This window comes from Aulostomus chinensis, chromosome 8 (genome assembly GCF_037954235.1).
Source record: "Aulostomus chinensis isolate RoL2024-O1b breed Wild chromosome 8, RoL_Achi_v1.0, whole genome shotgun sequence".
Classification (NCBI taxonomy): Eukaryota; Metazoa; Chordata; class Actinopteri; order Syngnathiformes; family Aulostomidae; genus Aulostomus; species Aulostomus chinensis.
In genome coordinates this window covers 24,701,150-24,724,725 of record NC_141327.1, presented here as the reverse complement: position 1 = coordinate 24,724,725, position 23,576 = coordinate 24,701,150, and the positions used below count along the sequence as shown (strand labels likewise).

The 23,576-nt window shown below is 42.6% G+C and overlaps 1 protein-coding gene across 9 annotated transcripts in view; it reads right to left on the bottom strand.

Annotated features, from left to right (window-relative positions):
- The window catches only part of fat1a (FAT atypical cadherin 1a), a 73,525-nt gene extending 60,438 nt beyond the window's left edge, over window positions 1-13,087 (bottom strand). For 8 of the 9 annotated variants that reach the window (XR_015117632.1, XR_015117631.1, XR_015117633.1 and 5 more), the window contains exons 1-2: window positions 11,388-11,541; window positions 6,635-9,924 (exon numbers count right to left, since the gene is read on the bottom strand). Coding sequence is in view for 6 of the 9 variants with exons in the window: in XM_086211865.1 (XP_086067991.1) it covers window positions 6,635-9,896 (3,262 nt within the window). In the remaining 3 variants the exon portion in view is untranslated. Of the gene's footprint in view, window positions 1-6,634; window positions 9,925-11,387; window positions 11,542-12,782 lie in introns of those variants that run through there. The other variant, XM_086211866.1, reaches the window with a different exon arrangement.
- Window positions 13,088-23,576: the final 10,489 nt, after the last annotated feature.

Genomic DNA, 23,576 nt, shown 5'->3' with positions numbered 1-23,576 from the left:
AGCTATGACTGCTTCTATGCATTTGTAAAAAACAGTTTACATCAAACTGAGATTACTGGAAGATTGGAGAGATTATTACCCAATGGTATTTCCACATTTCCATTCCACCATAAATCACACTAAAACTGGAAAAAAGTAATCTGAAGGATTCTAAATCACTCACTGATGACTTGATTCATTTCACGTGGTCACCCTGTAAGAAAGCTGTGTATCAGTCTGTCTGCCTGCCTGTCTCCCTGCTGCCTGGAGGCAGGATCTTCTTTTTGTACTGTTAAAATATAAGAGTCGCAATTCTAGAATCAGGTTACTAATCTGCTGCATGTGGGTTTACAGGGGTTAAATGTTACTAGTCCGGTGCATGTAAATGCTTTCTCTGTTGACCTGCTTAACCTGGTTTCAGTGAGCAACCCGGTTCCTGCATGTGCATGTAAACACACTCTTTCTGTTGCATGATTACAGATCTCTCACCCTCTTGCCATCACAACAAGTTGTTTTTTAAGTTAAAAAAAAAAAACTTTTTTGGAGCTTCAAAATGATCGTTTTTGCAAGAATATCTACAATTTCAGGAATATTCCTACTCATCATCTTGTTTGGAGACAAGAAGATCAACAAGGACATTACCAAGCTTTGTGTACGAGTATGAAAATACAGACAGCAGACAGGAAATGAAGAGGGTAAATCTTCCAACCAACGACAGGAAAACAAACGAACACGTTTTAACTTGATTGGCAACCTAACGGTGGTCAAAGCCTCCAGATAATGGTTGAGTTTCCGTCAACGTGCATTTTCAAGTATCACGTTGGAAAAGGTAAAAGGGCTTTAGCAAACAAGCTCTGACAAAGTGGCCTGTTTGTCTCAGTCGGAGCCATGCGTATCGCTGCCTATTGTGCCATGATCAAGGAGCATTACCTAGCTTTTTTTTTCCACTAATGATCATGGAAACACATAATGCACATTTCATTTTCCACGTTTAGCTTAAAATTTGGTTGACAATTAAATGGAGACACAACTGTGTTGCCAGCTGTATTGATGAGACAGTACTGATGTGTCCTCCTCCTGTGGTCCTAAACCCAAGTATAATGACAAACATAAATGTAGGCCTAGACAAACTAGTCTGGAGCGTTCTTGTTGGGACATGTCCCACTGACCCCCCTCCCTCCTCTACAGACCTCTGTCAGGTCCTATCAAATAATGATCAACTATCAGCCGAAAATCAGTTTATCACAAAATAAGGAGGAAAATTTAATACAAATTTTATAAAATCCCTGCTATCAGCCAACTCATACAAAAAAAATATTACTATCAAATAGACAGGCAAATATATTTAGGTGCCTCCACTTCAGTGCAAGCAACTACTCGTGGTCAGAGTATCAGACTGCATGAAACTGACTGCTTGAAATAGTAAAAGTGATGGAACCTGGTGAAGTCGCTAACATTTGAAAAACTGACTCCACTAGTGTGATGCACAATTCCTAATTTTTAGAAGTATGGCTTCGAATTAACACATTATAAAAACTTCCTCTGCACAAGGCAGCTCCTAGTTTCTTCAAGATTTAATGGACTGAGAGAACAACATACTCTTAACTGGGGGAAGTGTATTTTTCATTTGGCAACCTGCAATCATTTTTGTCCGGCTGGACATTCCTGGGTACGTCTCCACAGTAACAGCACTCAGGCAAGGACTGTTTGGACTCGTGTACCACCAAGCAGTTCCAGTTTTATCTTGCACTTATAGGCAATGTAAGGGAAATCTATATGTTTAATGCAAGACAACCATAAACAAATACTGGTCTAAATCTCTTCAGTATTACCAGGAGTGATTTAACTTTGACAGCAAGATGGTTGAAAAAGCAGTGAAGCACTTTTTTTTTTTGTAGAAACACAAATAAGACTTGTCATTAATCCCTCAAAGTGTTTCATTTGTGTTCACAAAGACTTTTTCCACAGCACAGGCTGCAACCGGCTTCGAGTAAAAGGGCATTGCATATATTAGCCAACAAGAAAGGGCAATGCATAAATTATACAATCACCATCTGTGTTTCATGGAGTAAGAACACACACTTCTCTGGTCACCTTATAAACTGGATAATATCACTTCAAGCTGCCACTTCAAACTCACTCCACACGATACCCTCCTTAGCAATCATGCTATCAGATACTTATTCCTTTCAATTAGGGACACACACATTGATTTTCCTGAGACCTGCATAAGTGGATTTTCATACGATATGATTTATTCTAACTCCAGCACAATCTGTTGGAAAAAACATCCATCAGTACCGCTCTGGTGCTCTGAGACTGATTTTTGTAAAAGTGTTTGCAGGAGCAGAGGCAAAGAAGACCTTTTCATTCCAAGCCTGAAGAATTTTGTGGTTTACACTACTCTGTACTGAAACCTGCGATGAATTTATGAAGTTGCTGATTGAAAAATCCTGAAAAAGTCCTGTGAGGTTGACTCTTTAACTATTTCAAATTAACATTCACTCGTTCTTGCAACTGTCCAAGCTTTGGACCAGTTGAGGCTCGGCTTCTTGATTGCACAATCTGCCTTTATCACACCAGACGCCGGTGAAGAATGAACAGACTGTTACTCATTGGCAATTAAAACCTTTTCTGTTTCATTTTTTTTTTTGTTATTGCCTAATGTGTAATTTGAGTCAAGTATAGTCAAGTGGAGAATTGCGTGGATTCATCATGATAAGTATTGTTCAACTCTACTCAGATCTAAGAAAAGATCGCATTGATTCACTTGTGTACTGAGGGTGGGAAGAATTAAAATAAAAATCTGTTCACTTAAGGATTGTTTTTTTTACCCACTACATTCTGAATCCACTGTCAAATTAAAAACATCAATTTTCTAAATGTTAGTTAATAGCGTGTTGTTGACAGATGAAAAGATGGAACCCGACAGGGAGGGCAGTGATGCGCAGAGGCACGTGTACGCCGCACATACACTTCACTTATCCAGTGGCAGTTACAACAATGATTTGACTGAATGACTCAATAATTGCGTTTATGGGAGGAATGTTATATGTATTATGAACTTGCTACGCTGTCACTCAAATGAACAATGGCAGCAATGGAGCAGGAAAATCCAGCATCACAACACACACGCGCCAGCGTTTAACAACCTATTTTTTAGGGCTGTAATCTCCCAGTCGACTGGTCGATTTATTAGTCAATACGTTCTGGCTCGACCAAAATTCTGATAGGTCGATTTTTTGCCTTGTTAATTTCATCAGGAGGAAAGTACCGAAAGCACCCGTTTCACAAATAACTATCTATCTTTGAACACCCCCCTTGTTTTTGCTATTTTGGATTAGCCCGACCCGCTAGAGACAGACAGACTGAAGAGTACTAGGCCGATGTCTGGTGGTCTGATTAATGTATATTTAATTTTGACGGTTTCATTTAAAGTCAGTCCTCGTCCACCATGTCAAAGACATGCAGTGTGGCAGCATTTCATAAAAATCGAAAAAAAAGTCGAATGCAAAGTTTGCAAACAACAGTTTTCATGTCACAGCTCCACTACAGACACGACGGCGTATCACCTAAAAACGGTAAGCTAACTTGTCCACCTTAGGTTGCCCCGTCAGTTTTGAGTATATGAACATATAAGAATTGACATTTCAATGTTTTAGTCTAATAATTGTTTTTGTTTTAATTGTAAAAATTCTTACAGTGGACTTGCCCTTTTGTGTTTTAGAGTAAAGTTTTAAGTTAAAAGTCTATTTGTGTCTCAGCCGCGATGCCGAGCTCCTCTGGTCAGTCTCGCTCTCTGCGCAGGACAAATGATAGCGTCGGTCAATTATTATAACGTGACAAACACAATTGTCTAAATATTCCTCAACAGGTTTTGTGCTGACAGTTGACACAGTATATCTTTCATAAATAAAATTAGTCGATTTTTAGTCGAAATTTGAGGGCTTCAGTCGACCAAGAATTTCTTTGGTTGATTACAGCCCTACTATTATTCAACAATATATTTAAAAAGCAAACAAAAACATAATCTATGAAAGTGCATAGGTCAGCCAAATTTGAAAACACATGGTTAATATACATTATGTTCTTCTTCAGCATGTAAAGAAAACCCAGGATCATTTTGACCATTCAAAATTGCCACTGTGACAGTGTAGAATGAGAACTCAGTATTCACAGCAACACTTCTCAAGTTCTGAAGGTGTCTCTGACCACACTGGGGTGGATTTGCTCAACCCACTGGGAAGAGAAAAAAACTCATGTAATTTCCCTCTTGCCACCAGACGGCACTATGATCCTTGGCCCATATTACACGCCTCCACCAAGTTTGCTGAAACTTGACCTCATAATTTTCCAGGCAAATGAACTCCACCAAAATAATTTTCTCCTTTCTGGAAGTCTAATGTCTCCCTATGTTAAATACCCCCCCCCCCCCCCAATTGAAATGGTTCATCCTTGGCTCATGCTAGACCCTCTTCTGATGTGTAATCCTCCTTACAAACAGGCCGACAGACAAAAACACGCACCAAAAACATGTCCTCTTTGGCAGAGGTAACAATGACACCATAACCTCAGTACAATTACTGAGACCTCATCACCTATAACAGGAGAAAAGGAAATGGCGCACATGAAACTTGTAAATCAGAACAGAAGGGTGTTCAATAAACCGTAATCATAGTCACTTCATTTCAATTCAAAATAAATCTTGCAAGCAAACAGACAGCTTGATTGTTCCGTGGGTAATGTGAAGACGTCAATCAAGTGCGCACGGCCTGGTTCCCTGTTCTAAATTACATTCTTTGTTCTGATTTACGAGCTACAGGTACTCTCAGATCCACTCAGATTCTCTATCCCACTTTCCACAGTAATACGCTGCAACCCATAAATTAATATTGTTTTAATATGTTACTGCAGATGCAAGTTTGGGAAAAACAGTGATTTATCCTGAGGTGACAGAAAAAAGTACAAAACACACATAAAGGCCAGTGAACTCTAATCAAATGCATCCCAGCATTACAAGTAAAACAGGGGAGTACAGACTTTCTTCTCTCTTTCCTTCCCAGTGAGACAAAACTCCATAACTGAAGGTGTGTGGCTCCTGGCATTTTTCCCCCTACCACTATTTCATTTGTTTTCTAATTTTGAACCATTTTAAAACATTCTGGTTAAGATTCACAACATGCAGCTGCACCACTGAGATTATAGCAGGGTGTGCACCCGCGCTTGTTTTCTTTTCTGAGGGCATAATATTCTAAATGCATTTGGAAGGCTAACAAGCCGCACCCTTCATCTATTGCAAACCTAGGAGGGGCATTACCACCTTAGCAGCATTTCGTTGTCTACTGACCTCGCATGTAATCCATGATAACAGGACCTAACCCAGGACAATCCTATCATTGTACCTCCTGATAATCACTTAATATAGGCATCAGGGATTAAGTAGAAGATCAGACCAGGCTCCGTGAATCTGTACCCTGCACAGGATTATGACTTCAACATGGATGCCAGTAGTTGGCCTGTGAGCGTTTCCAGTAAAACATCCTTGCAAAACTCTTATTTGAGGTAAATTTAGCACAAATGGGAGGGGACAGAAGGAAGGCACGGGGAGTCGCTGGTTCAAGATTTCATTATCCCAGTATCTCTGTTCACAAAATCTTATTGCACATCACATAGCAAGTCATTACCACAGACACAAACACACCACAGCTGCCACACAGCCCCGGAGGATGGATCGCTCACAAAGCTGTATCCTCATGCTAAATTAACATGCAAGGTTCAGCAAGGATCAAAAGGTTTGTTGAGGAAACTTCCTGTTGACATCCTGAAAAATTAACATATATCTTCATCTTCAGAAACTAACTTTACAACACAAAGGGTGGATTAATAAATACCAGTTCCAACTCTCTTTGGTAGATCTTAACTTCTTGAGGTTATGTGTGCAAGAGAAATCTATGTATTATGCATTAGGTTTCACTTCCTCATTTAGACATCAAATATGTACACTGCTAAAAGAAGTTTTATTTCGAATAGGGGAAGGGAAAAAAAAAACACACATTAAGCTGCCTGAGAATGTGGTGACCAGGTTTAAAAAGAAGGGCAGCAAATCAGGTGATTGCTAGGTTTTTGGGAAGGAACTCCTGGAATTCCAGACTGCTTATTTTGAGCTAATTTGAGTCAGCTGTTAAAATCTCTCTGGGCAGTCGAGTAAGCCTTAACATATTTTCAGCAGTACATTAAGAATCCTTTGAGCAAATCCTGCCATCAGTTAAATATTACAAAACCGCTGTTATAGGGAAGGATTTCTTAATTGGAAGGATTTCTGAAAGGGTATACAGTCCTAGCAGGGCTGAGGACAGAAGAAGTGAAAGACTCTCCTTTGTTCTGCCGCAACTACCTAAGAATGTCCACACCGGTCTGAGAAACAGCTGTTCCATCTGCCCTCAATTCTCCAAAAGAGAGAAGGAAAAAAAAATGGCCGTCTCCTGGAAGAATTCCTTACCTCAATGTGCCACAGATGAGTGAATAAACCTTTCTCATGTCAGTTTATTAAACTTTCCTTAAATGCAATGCAATTCAATTCAAGGTGATTGCAGATGTATTTCAGACAGGCCTCTCACAGCTTTACAGTGACATTGAAAGAAGCAAGGTAACTTACCGGTTTCCTCGTCGATGCTGAATATCCCAAGGCCGGATCCATCACGTATGGAGTATCGAATCTCTCCATCCCGCCCTTTGTCTTCATCTTCGGCTGTTACAGTCATTACGGAAGTCCCCACAACTGCATCCTCTTTTATATATCCCCTTTCTACAAACGAGCGGAACAAAGGCCTGTAGAGGTTCTCATTCACATCCACCACATCCACCTCAATGAAACAGGTGGAGGACAAGGATATGGGCTTCCCTTTGTCTTTAGCTTTCGCTGTCAGATTGTACACTTGTTTGGCCTCGAAATCGAGGTTTTGCACAATCCGCAATGCGCCGCTTAGTTTGTCCACTTCAAAGTTCCCATCTCCATTATCAATAAGGCTGTAGCGTACCTGACTAGAAGGTCCAACATCGGGGTCGTGAGCCTCAAGCCACATGATTACTGTACCGATAGGGAGGTCTTCTCTCACCTTCATGCGGTAATTAGGAGGGACAAATTTAGGTGGGTTGTCATTCACATCTTCCAAGGTGATCTTCAGTGGCACCGTGGACACGAGCTGAGGCTCGTTCACTGCCTGGTCACGTGCCGCGATCTTCAAGATATAAACTGGCTGCAGTTCACGATCCAGCGGCTTTGTCACAGTCACCACACCAGTCTCTTTGTTAATGGCAAAGTGATCAGTGCCACCCAAGATTGAATACTTCACAACGCCATTGTCACCTTGATCCTTGTCTGTGGAGTCCACCTGGATGATTTCTGTACCAACAGGTATACTCTCGCTTATCTCGACAGAGTAAGAGTCTTGCAAAAATTGAGGGCTGTTATCATTAGCATCGAGAATCTTAACATCCAAGAGGCGTGATGAGGATTTCTGAGGGATGCCAAGATCATAAACTGTTATGTTGAGTGTGTAATGGTCTGTTGTTTCCCTGTCAAGGGGAGAATAAACCAAAAGCCAGCCAGTTTCCATTTCTACGATGAAGCGGCTTTCTGTATCTCCTCCTGAAATAACATACACTAGTTTCCCATTGAAGCCACTGTCTGCATCTGTGGCACTTAGATGGGCGACCCGGGCCCCAACAGGAAGGTCCTCTTTAACTTCAATAACACTCGGGAAAGACTCCACAAAGTGAGGAGCGTACCGGTTGACTGAGTGAATGTCCATGAAGTTATCATCTGGCTCAGTTTGCGTGTGGATTTTGCTGCCTTGGAGCAGCTTTTCAGCCAACATGGTAGCGACACCGGTTTCCACACATTTCAGCTGGACAGGCTTGCGTGCTGTGATGACGGTGATGTTCATAAACATTGGCTGAGTCTCATGTTCACCATCGGTTGCGATGATTTGTAAACTATGGAAGGACACTTTAGCTGCCTCTCCCTCACTCATTGTGTGCTTGAGTGAAAGCACGCCAGAGTTTGGGTTCATTTCAAACAGATCAAGATCATTCCCTGCTTTAATATTGTACCGTACTAGCTGCAGTTCATCGGCATCTATGGCAGACACTGTTGTTATCTGCTCACCCACACCGTGATCTCTTGGCACAGTGACTTCACAGTCAACATTTTCAAACAAGGGCTTATTGTCATTCAGGTTATTTAGTGTTATGGTGACTGAAGCTTCCACCTCCCTTCGAAAAGGGGATCCCCAATCTGATGCCCTCACTTTGAGATTGTAAATCCTTGGCATGAGCTCATAATCTAGGACTTCCGAGGTGCTGATGACACCGGAGAAGTAGTCAATGACAAATGGTTGAGGGTTCACATTGGTAATGCTGTAGGTCACATAGCCATTTTCACCTCGATCTAAATCAGTGGCTTTAACAGTAACCACACTGGTCCCGATGGGGGAGTTCTCATCAACACTGGCCTTGTAAGATGTCTGCTGGAACTCAGGTGCATTGTTATTCACATCAATCACGTCAATGATCGCTTTTGCTGTCGCTTTTTTGTCACTGGTGATAACGTCTAGTTCAAAACGAGGGGAAACATCTGCATTGATTGGTCCCGCAGTGCTGATTAAGCCCGTATCTGGATTGATGGTGAATCTGTTCTTGTCAGATTTGTGTCTAAAAGCGTACTTTAGCTGTGGATACTTTGGCAAAGCAGTTACCATTGTGACAGGTGTGTGAAGAGGGGCAAATTCACTCAGATTGACTCTGTACACAGCCTTTTCAAATATAGGAGGGCCAGCTTTAGACTGAGCAGATGTGACATGAATCAATTTAGCAGATGAAAATTGCGGCGGGTTTCCTTTGTCCTTGGCCTGTAAGGTGAGGTTGTATCCAAAAGGCTGGCTGTCCCAGTCCACATCTTTAACAGCTTTTATTTTATACTCCTTGCTGCCAGGGCTGGTTCTAACAGCCTTGAACTGCTGAAGGGGGTCACCAGCCACAATACTCAATGATGCTATCTCTCCATTTGGTCCCTGGTCATTGTCCTCCACTGTCACAATAGCATAGGTGGGGTCACGGTCTGCATCAGAGGGTGCCAAGGTAACTGCTGTGATTACAGGTGCATTCTCATTGGCCTGCTCTATCCTAACGGTAAGTTTGGCCATGCTACTGAAGCCACTGCTACCGTACAGCTTCATCCCTCGGTCCACTGCAAGGATCTCCAACTCGTACAGCTTCGTCTCAGAGTAGTCGAGTTTGCCGGTCAGTGTCACCACACCGCTTGTCGGATGAACAGCAAACATGTCCGTCCACTCTCTGAAACTATAGTAGTATTCCCCATTTGTACCGATATCTGCATCTGTCGCTGTCACCTTGGCCACGCTGGTGCGTACAGCCGTGTTCTCTGGCAGAGAGATGCTATAGGATGTTGGCGAGAAGAGTGGCCTCAGATCGTTGGTGTCCAGCACCTGCACTTTAACACTAGTGCGACACTCTAAATTGGTGCTCCTCTCTGACGCCTTGACCGTCAGCATGTAGTGGTCTTTAACCTCCCGGTTCAAAATGGCAGTGCTGCCTCCTTTGGTCCTTATTCGCAAAAAACTAAAATCTCCCAGCAGGTAGTCCTCTGCTTTGAACAGGTTCTCATTATCTCCAGAGATGATTTTGTACCGAATCTCCCACGCTGGGTCTGTGATATAGATCCCCATTTTGGTGTGGCTCTCTAAATATGTCTTAGCAGCAGAGTTCTCGTAAATGGTGGCATTGTAAACAGGGTGGGTGAAGTGCAGGGAGACAGCCCTCACCATCCTTTGGTTTCCATTGCAGCAACAGATGAGCTGCAGGACCAGCATGAGCTGCGAAACCAAGCGCTTCCCCATTATCGTACCGTGCTCCTCACAGAACCACCTGGAAACACAAAATCAGGGCTGATTAGTTTTAAACTATATTTGTCGATACAAGTAACTGTAATTCTATTTTTTTTTAAACAGGTGAATGTGATCATTATCACCCGAAGAAGACCATAAATGCTTAAAACTTTATTTTTTTCCTTCCCTATGCACTTTCCCAGACTCCATTTAGTACCATGACAAGTGATGGTAGGACTGATAACGGGCCAAATAGGTTCCATGTGGAAAGATGATGCAGTCAGTCAGGTGACAAGAATGTCTGCACAATGCCAGATGCCAGTTATGTGCACTTCATAAAGGCCTGTTTCTCCAAACATCAGCATAATGGGCTCAGAGGCATAACTGACCAGAAGAGACTGACAGAATGTTCTTGTTGATGCAAAAACCTTTAGAAAATCCAATTATGTCTCGTACTAGAAAATTAAGAATCCTCTTATTGCACACATCACTGCAAGCACAAGCAATTATCTACAAAAGGATCCTGGACTTTTCTCCCTGTAATGCCAGCAATTGCACAAATAAAGACATAAATCGGTAATTTAAACATAAATGAGCTCATTGTGCAACAATCACGATTAAAGCCTGAGGAGGAGATGACTGTGAAACTGTCATAAAATTGCAGAATTATTCGTTTACAGCCGCTTTACAATGCCAGACTGTGTGTGGGTGTCCGTACAAAGACAAATAAAGGCAAGACGTTGCTATGTCTGCGCAAGACTCCCATAAAAAAATAAATAAATAATAATAAAAAAAAAACAACACTATTTCCTTCTGGTGTGCCAAGATGACCCGGACAGTTTAGTTATTAATGCTCCATGTGAGGTTAATAAGTGACAGACTCTTACTCAATTCACCTTAAATCAGAAACCATCGCCCGCAGGTACAAAAGAACCATCTGCTTGTGGGCGACCGACCATTGTAAGAATTCATTAAGTAAAAGTAAAACCTGTGGCTTATTGAGAAAGACAACAAAACACCAGTCCGCCGTGTTTGAATTGTGCCATTCTACCTTGTTAGCATTAATTAGTTTAACTAAACTGGGAAGAAAATAAAGTTCAAGAAAAATCGGCTAAGTTAGGGTGCCTGTAGACGATTTCTTCCCCAGCCCCATCCCCCATCACCTCATGAAACGATGGCAGCCGAGCGCTGAGCAAAGAGAAAAAATCTGCTTGAAAAAGAACACCACATATTCCTGCAAAAATAAATCAATAGTAAAAATGACGCCTAAATAACAGATGAAAGCCACAAACAAAGCTGTGTATTATCCAGCTAAACATGAAGCCTTCAGTATTGTGGAGGCTTAACTTCTTCAAAGAGGTCGGGGGAGAGCGGCTGATTTCTTTCACAGCCCGCAACCTACAATAGCCGACCGAGCCGAGCTCAACTTTCCTACAAAGTTGCTCAAGTCCAAACGCCGCGGACTTAAAAGCCCGTCGAGGTAACAAGCGACGCTTCACATACCTCTTCTGTTATTAATCTCGTAGTTTAGGCGGTTTTGCATGTAGTTTAAGTAGTCCAAATCTCGGCATGGTAGTACGTGGACGTCTCTCCTCTCCCGCTACTCCATCTGCCACCACCAGGCTCTCTCTCCCTCTCGCTCTCTCTCTCTCTTCACCCTCACTGCTTCCCTGTCTCTCCCACACTGCCCGGTATCTCTCCGCGCTGCGCACGTCCGGATCTACTTACCGGCTGGCAGCAGGATACAAACTTTCCGTTCAACCAAGGCGATTTCAATTCTAGCGACTGTGTCGTCTGAAATATTCCCGTAAAAGCCAGGGAAAGAAAAGCTGGTCAACCTTCCATTAGCAGCCGCTGCTTGACTTTCAAGCTCAACTTGATCAAAGGTGTAAAGGTGTGAATTTCAAAACCATCCAATTCTAGGGCCAAGGCAAGCTGAATAGTTGTTGCTATTTTTCATATCTTGCAGAAATGGCTTTCAATTTAATTCATTTTAAGAGACGTGACATCAGGACTTTGCACGTCAGTTGTACTTACAAAAGGAAAAAAAACAAAACAAAACGTTTACTTCCCCAACGGGACTAAAATGACCCAGTATCCCCACCACGCAGCCCAAATCCCTTACATACCATAAATCTGCTTTGTTTGACCTCCACCGTATAAAACAAATTTCAATTACGCAGTAATTTATTCTCGCTGTGTTGAAAAATGACCCGTGAATTCACATCTTAATTTAGTTGTCAGCATAAAAGGGTGGATGAAGTCTAATTTGCAAATGGCAACTCGCAGGTCAGGGGCATCCCTGATGATGAATAATAGGCTGATAATAATAATAATGACAATGATAATAATACTGGAAAAGATACAAAATTCTACTTCATTTTGTATGTGTTTAAATCCCAATTGAGATGATTCCATACTGGTGATTCTTTCAGGCACAGTTGTTAATAGCTTGGCTTCAAACACATGCGTCCCTGGCGTGTGAGCAGGGTGACTGATGGTGGAGATCCATTCGCCATGAAGGCGCTGATCCCTCCTTCAGCCCTCCTGGCTGCTCCTGGAGACCGAGCGGCTCCCTCCCCTCTCCCCCTCTACAGCCAAACCACGAGCGTGGCTGCAATAAGCGATTGATGGCGCTGTCTCACTGCTCTTGCCCGGGAAGCTTGTGCTGCATGCAGCTTGACAACTTGTCAACTTGTACTCGTGCGTGCGTGCGTGCGTGCGTGAATTAGTCAGTGTGTGTGCGCGCGCGCGCGCTATGCGTGCGTAATTGTGCATTCTCTTGTATGGCACTTGTCAAACAGGCACTTTAACGCGATTTCAAAAAGAACGCCCCCAGTTCAGAATAAAGTTTTAAACCTTAATTTAACCCCATGATCAAACACAAAAGATACTCACCAGACTAACTAGGCGAGTGCCGGCTGCCGCTCCAAACTTCGCTTCATAGAAATCCTGACAGTTTGGGATGAATATTTTGCGACCATCTCACATGTGAGCCCGTTCTTTGTGTGCCCGTCACTACTCCTCCTCAGCCAGAACCCTGCGTTCCGATTGCCTCCAAGTCTTCACACATAGCGGTTTGATAGAGTGAAGCTGAGGGCTACGGTTTGACTCCTTCCTCTTCTCCACATCGGCTCAGGGTGGATTCGCATACTGTTGCTGCTTTTTAAATGGTATCGGAAACATCGCAATCCCGAAAAGAAGCGCGCAAGGAGGCAAATAGGAAATGGTCACGGAGCGCAAAAGTTGTGATTTTCTTGCCTCCAGTGTTGTCGTCCGTGCAGGCTCCGGGGGGGGGGGGGGCGGAGTGAAAGGAAGTCTCATCGACAACCGGTGGCGAAAGTGATACAGTCTATGTGATTAGCCTGTTAACCTGCGTGCTTTTGTTGCTGCATTCTTCTCATCTAATTACGCGTCACTCGGATAAACCCACTTAGCCCAGTTAATCAATTAAAACTTGATTTGTGGGTCTTGGTGTAAATTCTCTCCTCGAGTGTGTGTATAAGCATTTGTAAGGTATTTTAAGCGGTTGAAACTATACAGTTTTTGAAAATGACTTTATGTTGCTTTAGCCACAGAAAATAATAAAGGCAGAAGCATATCAGATGTCCTTGAAGGCACCCAGGTTTTGACACCTCCAGCATGAGAGATGGCTTTGACGTCATGGATTCTTGTCTCACTCCACGCATGCACAACTCAGTGTGTTGACTGCTGTGTATGTTCTGTACAAACAACAGCCAAAATATGCTCTTTTTTGAAGAAACAAAACAAATACTACTACAAACATTGTCATTGCTTTCTTCGTTCATCCTCCTCTGGTTTTATGACACGACCACATTTTTAGTGTAAGCCGTGAATGCACTTGAGCGTCAAAGAGGTAAATGTCTTCATTCAGCTCCTGCAGCATGTGAGTAACAATTACATTCGACACCATGGTGTGAAGTGATCGCCAAAAATGCCAGAGCACGGCTGTTCAAGGCCGACAGTCCACCGTGAGAATCTCTGCCTAATGTCCATTCAGCACCGGCTCATTAAAGTCACATTTGCCCACAGGCTGTGTAAACCAATGAGACCTGTGTGTGTGTGTGTGTGTGTGTGTGTGTGTGTGTGTGTGTGTGTGTGTGTGTGTGTATGCCCAAGAGAAGGAGAGAAATATTGAGCTTGTGTGTCAGAGAGCAAGTTAGTAATGTTTCATCTCTCTTAGCATCTCCTCTATCTCTCCCTCAGTTTTGTCCGAGATAATGTTGGGTATCTAACGCAGCTTTTCTCTGCCTTAGCCTCCCCTCTGATCTGCCTGTAAAGCTTTAATTGAATTCAGGTCAGGTGATGCCCAGGGCAGGTTCTGCCGCTTTGATCTCACCAAGTGTTTGCACTCCTGGCTGCTGGGGGTCAGGTCCTCGCGTCACATAGACCACATAGACCTTATGGATGTATAGCGTTTGCAATGAGGAACCTCTCATCCCTTTAATAAGAAGTTAAAGTAACCACACAGAGGTTAAAAACTTCAAACCAGGAGAGTGATGAGTAACACTCTGCTTCCAGCAGGGCTGGCGAGTCGGACGACTGTCTCATATGTCATGTCTCTGCATCCTGCTTATAATTGTGTTTACTGCTTCATCATAAGTATGCAGCATGTGCACAGAAGGCAAATCATACTTATCCATTGCAAACAGTCCTCATGGTGTGACAAGATGTTGAGAACAGACGTGGACTGGCATGCTGAGGGAGTTACTTCCCCTTTCCCCGTGACTAATGTCTTAAGCTGTAGGTCCCCCTGCAACTTGAAACTGGATAAAGATCAGGCAAAGATACAGATGATTTGTGGGGTGCCTGTAGCAGCAGAGCACCAAGGTATCCGTTCCTCCCTCTCAATCTGTGTAGACACTGAATCCCGAGGCAGATCTTAACTGTAAAAGGGATTAGATTGGAATAATTCAATATCCACCCTGCTGAAGTGTCCTGAGATAAAGACACTGACCCTCCCAAAGCTGGAGCTGTACACTGCTCAAAACAGGACCCCTGGTCAAAGAGAGAGGGAGAGAGATGGAGAAAGAGTGAGGGAGCGAGAGCACACAATCGAGGGTAGATTATCAAAAATAAACAACAATTTAGTTACCACAATTAAGCTTTGTTTTGCCACACAATAGACCAGGTGGTACTTAAACGTGTGGCGAGAACACATGAAATTCACGGGAAGTAATAAACGATTGACATTTCCCCTGTAGCTCATGACAAACTGCTGTGCTCTAAAAATAAAGTCTTCTGCCGCCTCAAGCAAAGCAAGAGATTATCTTAGCAAAGCCCCTTGCTTGTAGAAGCTTCCATAATTACCTCAAAAAAATAACAAAAGGATGCAGAGTGCTAAATCTGGAGCAACCTGTTCGGAGAGCTAACATTACTGCATTATTTATTGGTGTTGGTACTTTAGGAGTGCATGCAAAAAAAAAAAGAAGAAGGAGATCCATCAAGAGCATCGAGGCTGATTTTTATTATGTCATTCAGCGTTGTGAGAAGACACAAGCCTTCCGTTAAATGCAGAGTCGTGGATATTGATAATTCCCGAAGAAATTAGCGAAACTACAACTTTAAATGTTTGCACATCACAAAAATCCCCCCCCCCCCACCCCCCACTCATGTTTGTAAATTAGAAATGAACCTGCAGCGAAGGAAGAGCCCGGGAGCTTAGAAAAAAGACACGAACCAAGGAGGAACTGTCAAATTAAGCCTTACAGCTCATCTTCCTGATTCTCTACTTCAAATCACCTCACCTCAGCTCTTCCAGAGAGTCTGGACTCTGGAGTGTTGTTGAGTGACTGGCTTGATAGCTGCGGCAGGGAGATAATATCTTAGAAGAGAATGTCCGAAGCATTATCAGGACTGCTAACCATATGCAGCGCAGTCTACTGCTAAAGTAGAATAAATTGTTATGGTATAGGATAAAGGCATTTAATCTGCTTTGATATGCTGAGTCACTCTGACGATACAGTACCGCTATTGTCACACAACGCTGGAATGTCAACGCACAGAATTTGGTTCAAATGCTTCCTTATCCAGCGTCCCCCTTTGTGAGCCAGCTCTTTGATGTAATTTGTAAAGACAGTGAGGGATAAACAACAAATTGAACACAACACTGACTGATATTTTTGAAGTACTGTATACCACCAGTCTTTTTTTTTCTCCTCGGTAAATCCTAATCCCACATAAATTGTGTTGGGATTATGCACAAAAGGCACATTTTGGACAGGGATTTGCATGGATGGATTAGTAAAGCCTTGTAATGGAGGCTCGCGTTTGTAGAGAACCCTCGTCTTCTTGTTGTGGCACATTAAAATGATGTGCTGCTCTATTTCGTGTTAACACACATTACTCATCTCCTACCCTTACAGCCCCGATCATTTCTGAAAGCGTGTGTGTGTATATGTATGTATATGTATATATGTATGTATGTACATATATATAATGTGTGTATGTGTATATATATATGTATACTGTATATGTATGTATGTGTGTGTATATATATATATATGTGTATACTGTATATGTATGTATGTATGTATGTATATATATACTATGTATGTGTATATATACATACACACACACACACACACACATATACATATCCACAAGTACCAGATGCCGTGGCCTGAGATATTGTACTTTACAAAGACACTTTCAAACGTCAAGCCTCTCAAAACAGACTCCCAACGCTGTTTCCATTTCCAGGGCTTTATGACTGCGATACAGAGGATTGCCAGCGCTTTCAACCCTGAGGATGATGTTGCTTTTCAATCTCAGCCAGCCCACATTTTTCTTGAACAAACTGGTGCTCAGAAAACACTAAATTGCAAATAACAGAGCCCATTAGGCACTTCACAGTGTAAATTTATTCAGGCTCCACAAGACACCGCCTCGCTCTTCAATCACATTCTTTGTACAAAAACAAGCCAATCATAGTCTTCTGGCAGTCATGTATTATGTATGTACAGACACATTTGCTTATCTAATAGCAGCCATATCATTTCTCAGATTTAAACAGCTTAGGGAATGCCCAGAGGCCCTCACGCTGCTTCCTAATCCTCAGATCTGGGGAATGTCAAATCACGCCTGGGATTGAATATACGGACCATATAGACCAAAGTTTCCTTCACTCTCTTTCTTTCCATTTTGTGAAAAAAAAAAAAAAATTAAACAATAAAAACCCAGAACATTTGTGTGACTAAGTATTGGCATAATGTGCGTACGTCCTTGGCACTATCGCAGCAGAGGATGAGTGCTGGGTCCAAGCCTGCAGACAATATTTTGCGTAATCACATCTGCTGCAAACAGACACCAGCCACCGAGGTCCTAATGTGCCCTTTTACACGACAGGATCTCTTATACTGCTGTAACTGCAGGTGTCTCGTCTCGTTGTCATAAGCCTGGACAGGGTTGAGCATTCCCTCCGACATTAATTGTCCAAACATAACTTAACAACCTCCACTAGGCTCAGCAAAGACTGGAATCCTGAAGCAGCTGTGTGTATGGAGCGCTAGAAGGAGGGATGCTCAGCTACAAACATTAACCTCCAGGCTAGCTGCTAATGATGCCCTTCCCTCCGGAATGCGAGAGCAAGACTCATCATCAGCTAATTATTTTGTGGGAATGTCAATGTGAGTTTTAGTTTCAGAATTCAGCGTTGCATGTGATGTTGATGTGACATTATTGCCGTTTAACAGTTGTGTATTTTATTGTGAGGGATAAAGTTTGAAAATACAAAAACACTAAAACATAACTTTATGTTTCTCGGTCATCTAAGCATCCAAACAAAGATATGTCAAACATGAATCCTGTTACACCCACCCAGGTCTTCCCCTCGTGCCCCCTCCCCTCCTTGTGTGTGTTTCCTCCTTCCTCCTCAGGGGCAGGTCCCAACGCTGGCTGCTGCTGACTGGCACACCTGCTACTCATCACTCTCCAGCTTAAACGCTCCGGTTCTCCAGCTACTCACCGCTAGATCTTTCCAGTCTACCACGCGGTAACTGTGTCAGGCTTTTCGAACGTTGTTTGACTACCTGCTTCCTGGAGTTTTTTGATCATCTGTGTTCCTGTCTCACGTTTCCACTCTGCTCTCCTGCCCTACTAGTATTCCCAGCAATGCCAGTCAGCTGTCTCAAGGACCCGCTCCCACCCTGACCTCAGTCCTCACTGTGCCTTCATCCTGGACCTCCTCCTCTGTCTCTCCCCACCGTCACTTGTCCCGCGGGACCTCCAGCAGCACCGTCCTCCCTCCACCGTTCACCCCCCAGTATTCAAATAAATTGGGTTTCCAAGCTAACCCTGTGTCTCCTTGCTTGGTCCACCCACTACCTGTTGCGACAAACCCTTCCTGATACTGGATTGTTATCCTCGGCTACTTCGTTTACAAGTCTTACACGATCAAATGTACAATACAGATCTGTTTTTCGCCTTATTTATCAAGTACATATATACCTTTTACTAGAAGTGGTTGTAGAGTTTATTCTGTCGCTGAAATCTAGACTGGAACGCTAACCTTTTCCGATTTGTGTTGACAACTAAACTTGCCAATAATCAGAAGAGGGAAATGTCATGCAAAACCAATATAAATTACAAGACTCAAATTGAAAACCTCAAAGATCTGAAGAGGCAGATTCATGTTCACTGCAAATTAATCGAGGCCAGTTTCCATCCTCTTACAGGAGACAAAAATAATTACATTTTCTTTTGAATAAGATGATAAAAAAAATGCTCAGGCTGTCAACTAAATAAAAATAGGACAAAGATGATTAAAAAATGAAAAACTAACAAGGACACTTCACACATGGACCAAGCCCCCCCCCCCCCCCCCCCCCAAAAAAAAGAATTGAAAAAAAAATCTGCCTACAATACCAGAATTTTCCGATTTCCAGAATCACAGTCGTGACAGCAGCGAACTGGGGAATGACAGCTGCCGGGACAGGCCACACATGCCAGGATGTCACTCTTTAAATGCGTATTAAAAGAGCACAAAACCCAGAGAAACAATCCTAATGCGATTAGTGTCTCGGAGGTGGCTCCTGAGCTATTAACCTTATAAGCAGCGCTGTAGGTCCTTAGGCCTCAGCTTTGTACTGAACAGGTTGAAGCGGCAGCAAACTGAGTGTAGTGCTGAACTGACAGCTTTAAAAGACAGTCGGCCTCAGTGAGGTGTGGATGGTAAGTTCAGTTCACTGACTGTTGAATTAGCTGGAGTTTTCGGTTTCACCGAGATGAGTTCTGAGTGTTCAACACACTTAAGTCAAACTGAGTGACGGGGCGATTTGTTGGAATCATTGAGCTGGATGTAAGAATCAGAAAAGAGATTTGTAATTTTCATCTTTGTACACTGACAACATCTTTATACCAGTTACAAGGTTTTCGTGGAGTTTATGATAATGAGCTTGGCTGCTCGCTGTGTTCAAATCTGTCCTCAGCAGTTGTCATTTCTATCAGCATATTGACAGTTGCCAGTGGGAACTGACGAGCCCGCTATTGTCTAGCTCTTTGCCAAAATCAAGAACCCATTCTGGGAAAAAAAAAAAAAAAAGGTTGATCAAAGGGGTGCTGAAAAAACTGAAATTAAATGTAAATCTACCCTTATTGTCACCATCAGCATTCAGATGGAGCGTCAGTCAGAAATACTGTTCCATACTTGCTTCTTGAGCCTGGAAGCTACTGTACGCTCCTCCAATGGCAAGTTATGTGCACGACACTGACATTGTGAGACGAACATCATCTCTTTCTCTTTCTTCACTGACTCGTAGGAGGAAAAAATAGTAAAGTGCAAATAATCTGCCCTCAGGATGTGATCAGCGAGGGCTGTGCTGGTGGCTTGAGCAGCATTGTCACTGGGATATGTTTCGATGCGTGTGTCCCTGTGGTTGTGTGCCTTAAAAGAGGGTAATTTTTCATATAGAATGATGTAGTTCTAAGATACTGGATTTAATTGATGTCTATTTGCATGTTCAAATCCCCTCTGCAAGACCCAGAGCAGCAAATCAGTGCCAGGACAGAGATGCAAAGTAGTGGAGCAGCAGGCAGAGAGTGGCATTCATCAATGTTTGATGGGCTTCTTTCTCTCTCAGCAGGAAGAGATGAGAGGCAAGAGGCGTATGCCCATGCGCGTGTGCGCACGCACACGCACACGCACACGCACACACACACACACACACACACACATACACACACAGCCAAACAGTTACACAGAGACTGATTATCCTGTAGTGTTTTGACGAAACCAGCATTCCATATGTAAACATTTTAAGAGAATAAAAGTACCCTGAGAGAATAAACCCTTCCATTTTCATCAACCTCCTCTTCTCTTTGGGAGTCAGTTTGTTGGTTTCTGTTGGAGAAAAAGACTTTTGTTCTCTCATTCAATTAAATATAATGGGGTAATATGTGCCAGCTTGCAGAGAATTGTTGCAGGATTGATTTCTTGACTTTGAAGCATCTTTACTCAGTAATCAAACAGAGAGGTTCTTGCAGAGATTTGTTGTAAAAAAATAAATAAATAAAAAGTTTTTTTTTAAATTGGAAACACTGAAGATGCCATATTAAGTGTGTGAGGATGTAGAGGAGCAGGTGATGTGAAGGTGCTTCTTCGAACACATAATGGATAGGAATCCTCTGCAGCCTAACAAAGAGTCATAACAACTGATAATCTTAGCATACACAAATTTAACTGACATGTGGCCACAGAATTTTATGCATGATCGCATATGATGAAGGAGTGTTGGGATTAATATCAGTGTGACTGACATCAACACCGTTTCTTGTGTTTCCAGTTTGTTCGTTCTTCATCCATTTATGAAGAACAGCAGTTTACATCAGGCTTCAGACTACATACGTTAGAAACTGAATGATGCATCTGTGATTTCACATGCAAATCGGAGTTTGGCGCCGAGTCTGCTCGCCATCATCTTGGTAACTGTGACGATAATAAATTTATTGCATCTGGAGTTTCCAGCGTGTGGAATTTACCTTGAATAATCTAAGCTCATTCTTGTTCCACCGACTGATTTTAGCATATTGGATGGGCATGTTGTTTGTTTACTTAGGTGTTCAAATCTGAACATTCAGATTTGGAAACGAGGACAAGCAAACAGCAAACCCTGTGGCTGACTGCAATAATATTAAACAACTGTCAATCAAAGCAAACACACCTGAGTGAATCTCCCATAATATCTTCTTAATCTGAAAGCTTAATTGTAATGATTACCCTAACAGAAGTGTGATTAGCTATTGGGAGCTTAGATAAATTGGATCTGAATAGTTTTAAATCCATATGTCCTGATGAGAGTTGTGCTAACGGAGTTGCATATTTGTCACTAAAACAAAAAGGACCGGAGGGGGGGGGGGGGGGGGGGGGGGGTGCACACAGCTGCAGCTATTGCCTGATCATGAAAGAAACATAACAGCTTTTCAGGAATTCACTTATTGTTCATCATTTTCAGTGCCAGACGTGCAGATCGATGCCCTTCTCTCCCCTTTACGTATATCATGGAGCCCCACACCCCCACTGGATGGCTAACTGCTTGTTAGCTTAGCTGTGATAAACGCTAGCAGTGGGGAAGAAGAAAGCCCTATCAAAAGTGATCCAATGCACCGCTAGAAAAAAAAAAAAAGTTTGTGGACGACTAGAAGAGACACTGCATGGCCAACCTTGCGTGACAGAATGAGGAGAGTTACTTCTGGACAGACCCTGATCTTAATGACTTTAAGAATGTTAAAAATCAAGTAAAGTTCTATTGAGCCAGGAAAAGACTTGTGTAGAAAAGTGTATGAGATGAGTTTTGATAAGGTACACACCCGCGAAGTTAACTAGCTGTCAGTTGTGTGGTGTCCGGAGCTCTGTAATGCACTCAGAGGACAAAAAGCTGTCTGTCTACCTGTCTGGTTCTAAAAATGATGGACAATGAGCACATTTCCCCAAATGAACTCGTGTTCCTTGTAACAGACTAAAAGAAGCATACCTCCATCAGCTTTAATAGCTATTCCTTTCCCTGCAACACCCACCCACTTTGTGAAAATCTGTAGTTTTCGGCTAATCCAGACAAACAAGCAATTAAACATGAGTGGCAACATAACCTATCTGGTGGAGGCACAAAAATAAACTACGTAAAACTGCTGAAAAGACATTCATTCCTTTCTGGCTACCTCGGACTGCAGTTATTGGCTATTTAGCAGACATTACTGGCCCTGGCCAGCTAATGATCTGCCACACACACACACACACACACACACACACACAAAACTACTGCTGATTCAGCACAGATGTCCAGCCAAAGACAAACTAAGCTGCCGTGCATTACACAAAAATGTGCTTTCGGAGAATACTGAAGTACTACAGAGCAAATACAATTAAATGTCATTTTCTACCTCTTCGAAACTGGAAAGTTCACCGTTTGTTTTTGCTGATCTAATAACAATCACCTCTCAAGTGCATGACCTTCTTTGAGAAAGGATCGATACATCTTGCCTTGATGCTGCAAACAAACCGCTGTTTACTTTACCTTAGCGTATCTTTCACTCATTTAAAAAGGTCAACAGACTGTTACACTGAAAGGGTGAAAACCCCTCCATGTTCTCTTTGGATTGATCTGACGCTTGCTGCAAAATGAACTGTGCTTACTTGTGCAATCGAGCTTTTTCTTGCGCCATTGTGGATGTGTGTGTGTGTGTGTGTGTGTGTGTGTGTGTGTGTGTGTGTGTGTGTGTGTTGAGGAATGAGTTTTCACAGTGTATAGAATGTGTGCTCAAGCTTTTGGTTTTTGCTCATGTATTGTAACACTCTTCAAAGAGATGGGTCAAAAGAGTGTTTTATCATCAAGCAGGTTCGGCTCCTCTTTGAAGGTCTACCAAATCGTTCTTGCAGTGCGGACCCTCTTTGGGTTTGTGTGCAAAACACTGCAGAGGTAGTCATTGTGGGGGGAAGTGGCAACAGCGGTGGCTATTGAAGTTTGGGTAAAATGAAGGCTGAGGATTAGGTTGTTCAAACATTGCTGTCCTGTGCAAGCCTTGATATGACTGAACGTGGGAACAGGCTGTTCTGTACAGAAACCAGGAGCAGGAGGACTGTTTAGGTGACAAACGGCCTCATACGACTTTGAGAAATGAAAACAAACCACAAAAAGGATGGCATTCCTTTAAAAGAGAATGATGCAAGTACCAAATACAGCTGTATTCAGCTTAAACAACTTGGTTCTATCTATTAATAAATGAAAAAAACACATATTTGTAAATGCACAAACACTTCTCATAAAATACTTGCACAGCATTCATCACCTTGAACGCTGCAGTCTTACAGTATTTCAGTGTCAATCCGTTGCATATTTCGCAGGTTTATTGCTGCTTTGTAATACCGTACATAGTAATACCGTTCAGAATTTGAACGGAATGCTGAAATGGTCAGATTTTAATTTGATAAAGGGAGCTGCGGTGTAGTACAGTCCTCACTCATTTACACATCCTGCACCGACAGAGCAACATTATGAATTTGGAGTCTTCAGTTCAACTTGTGAAGTCTATCATTTACACTCCTTTACCCTCAGTTTTGGTGTCAAGGAATTAGAACAAAAATATCAGGCTCTTAAATGCTAAATGCTGCATTATCCTCAGCAGATGGCTGCCGGTGCTGAGCAGGTAGTGTACAGCAAATTTGATTTTATTTCTTTT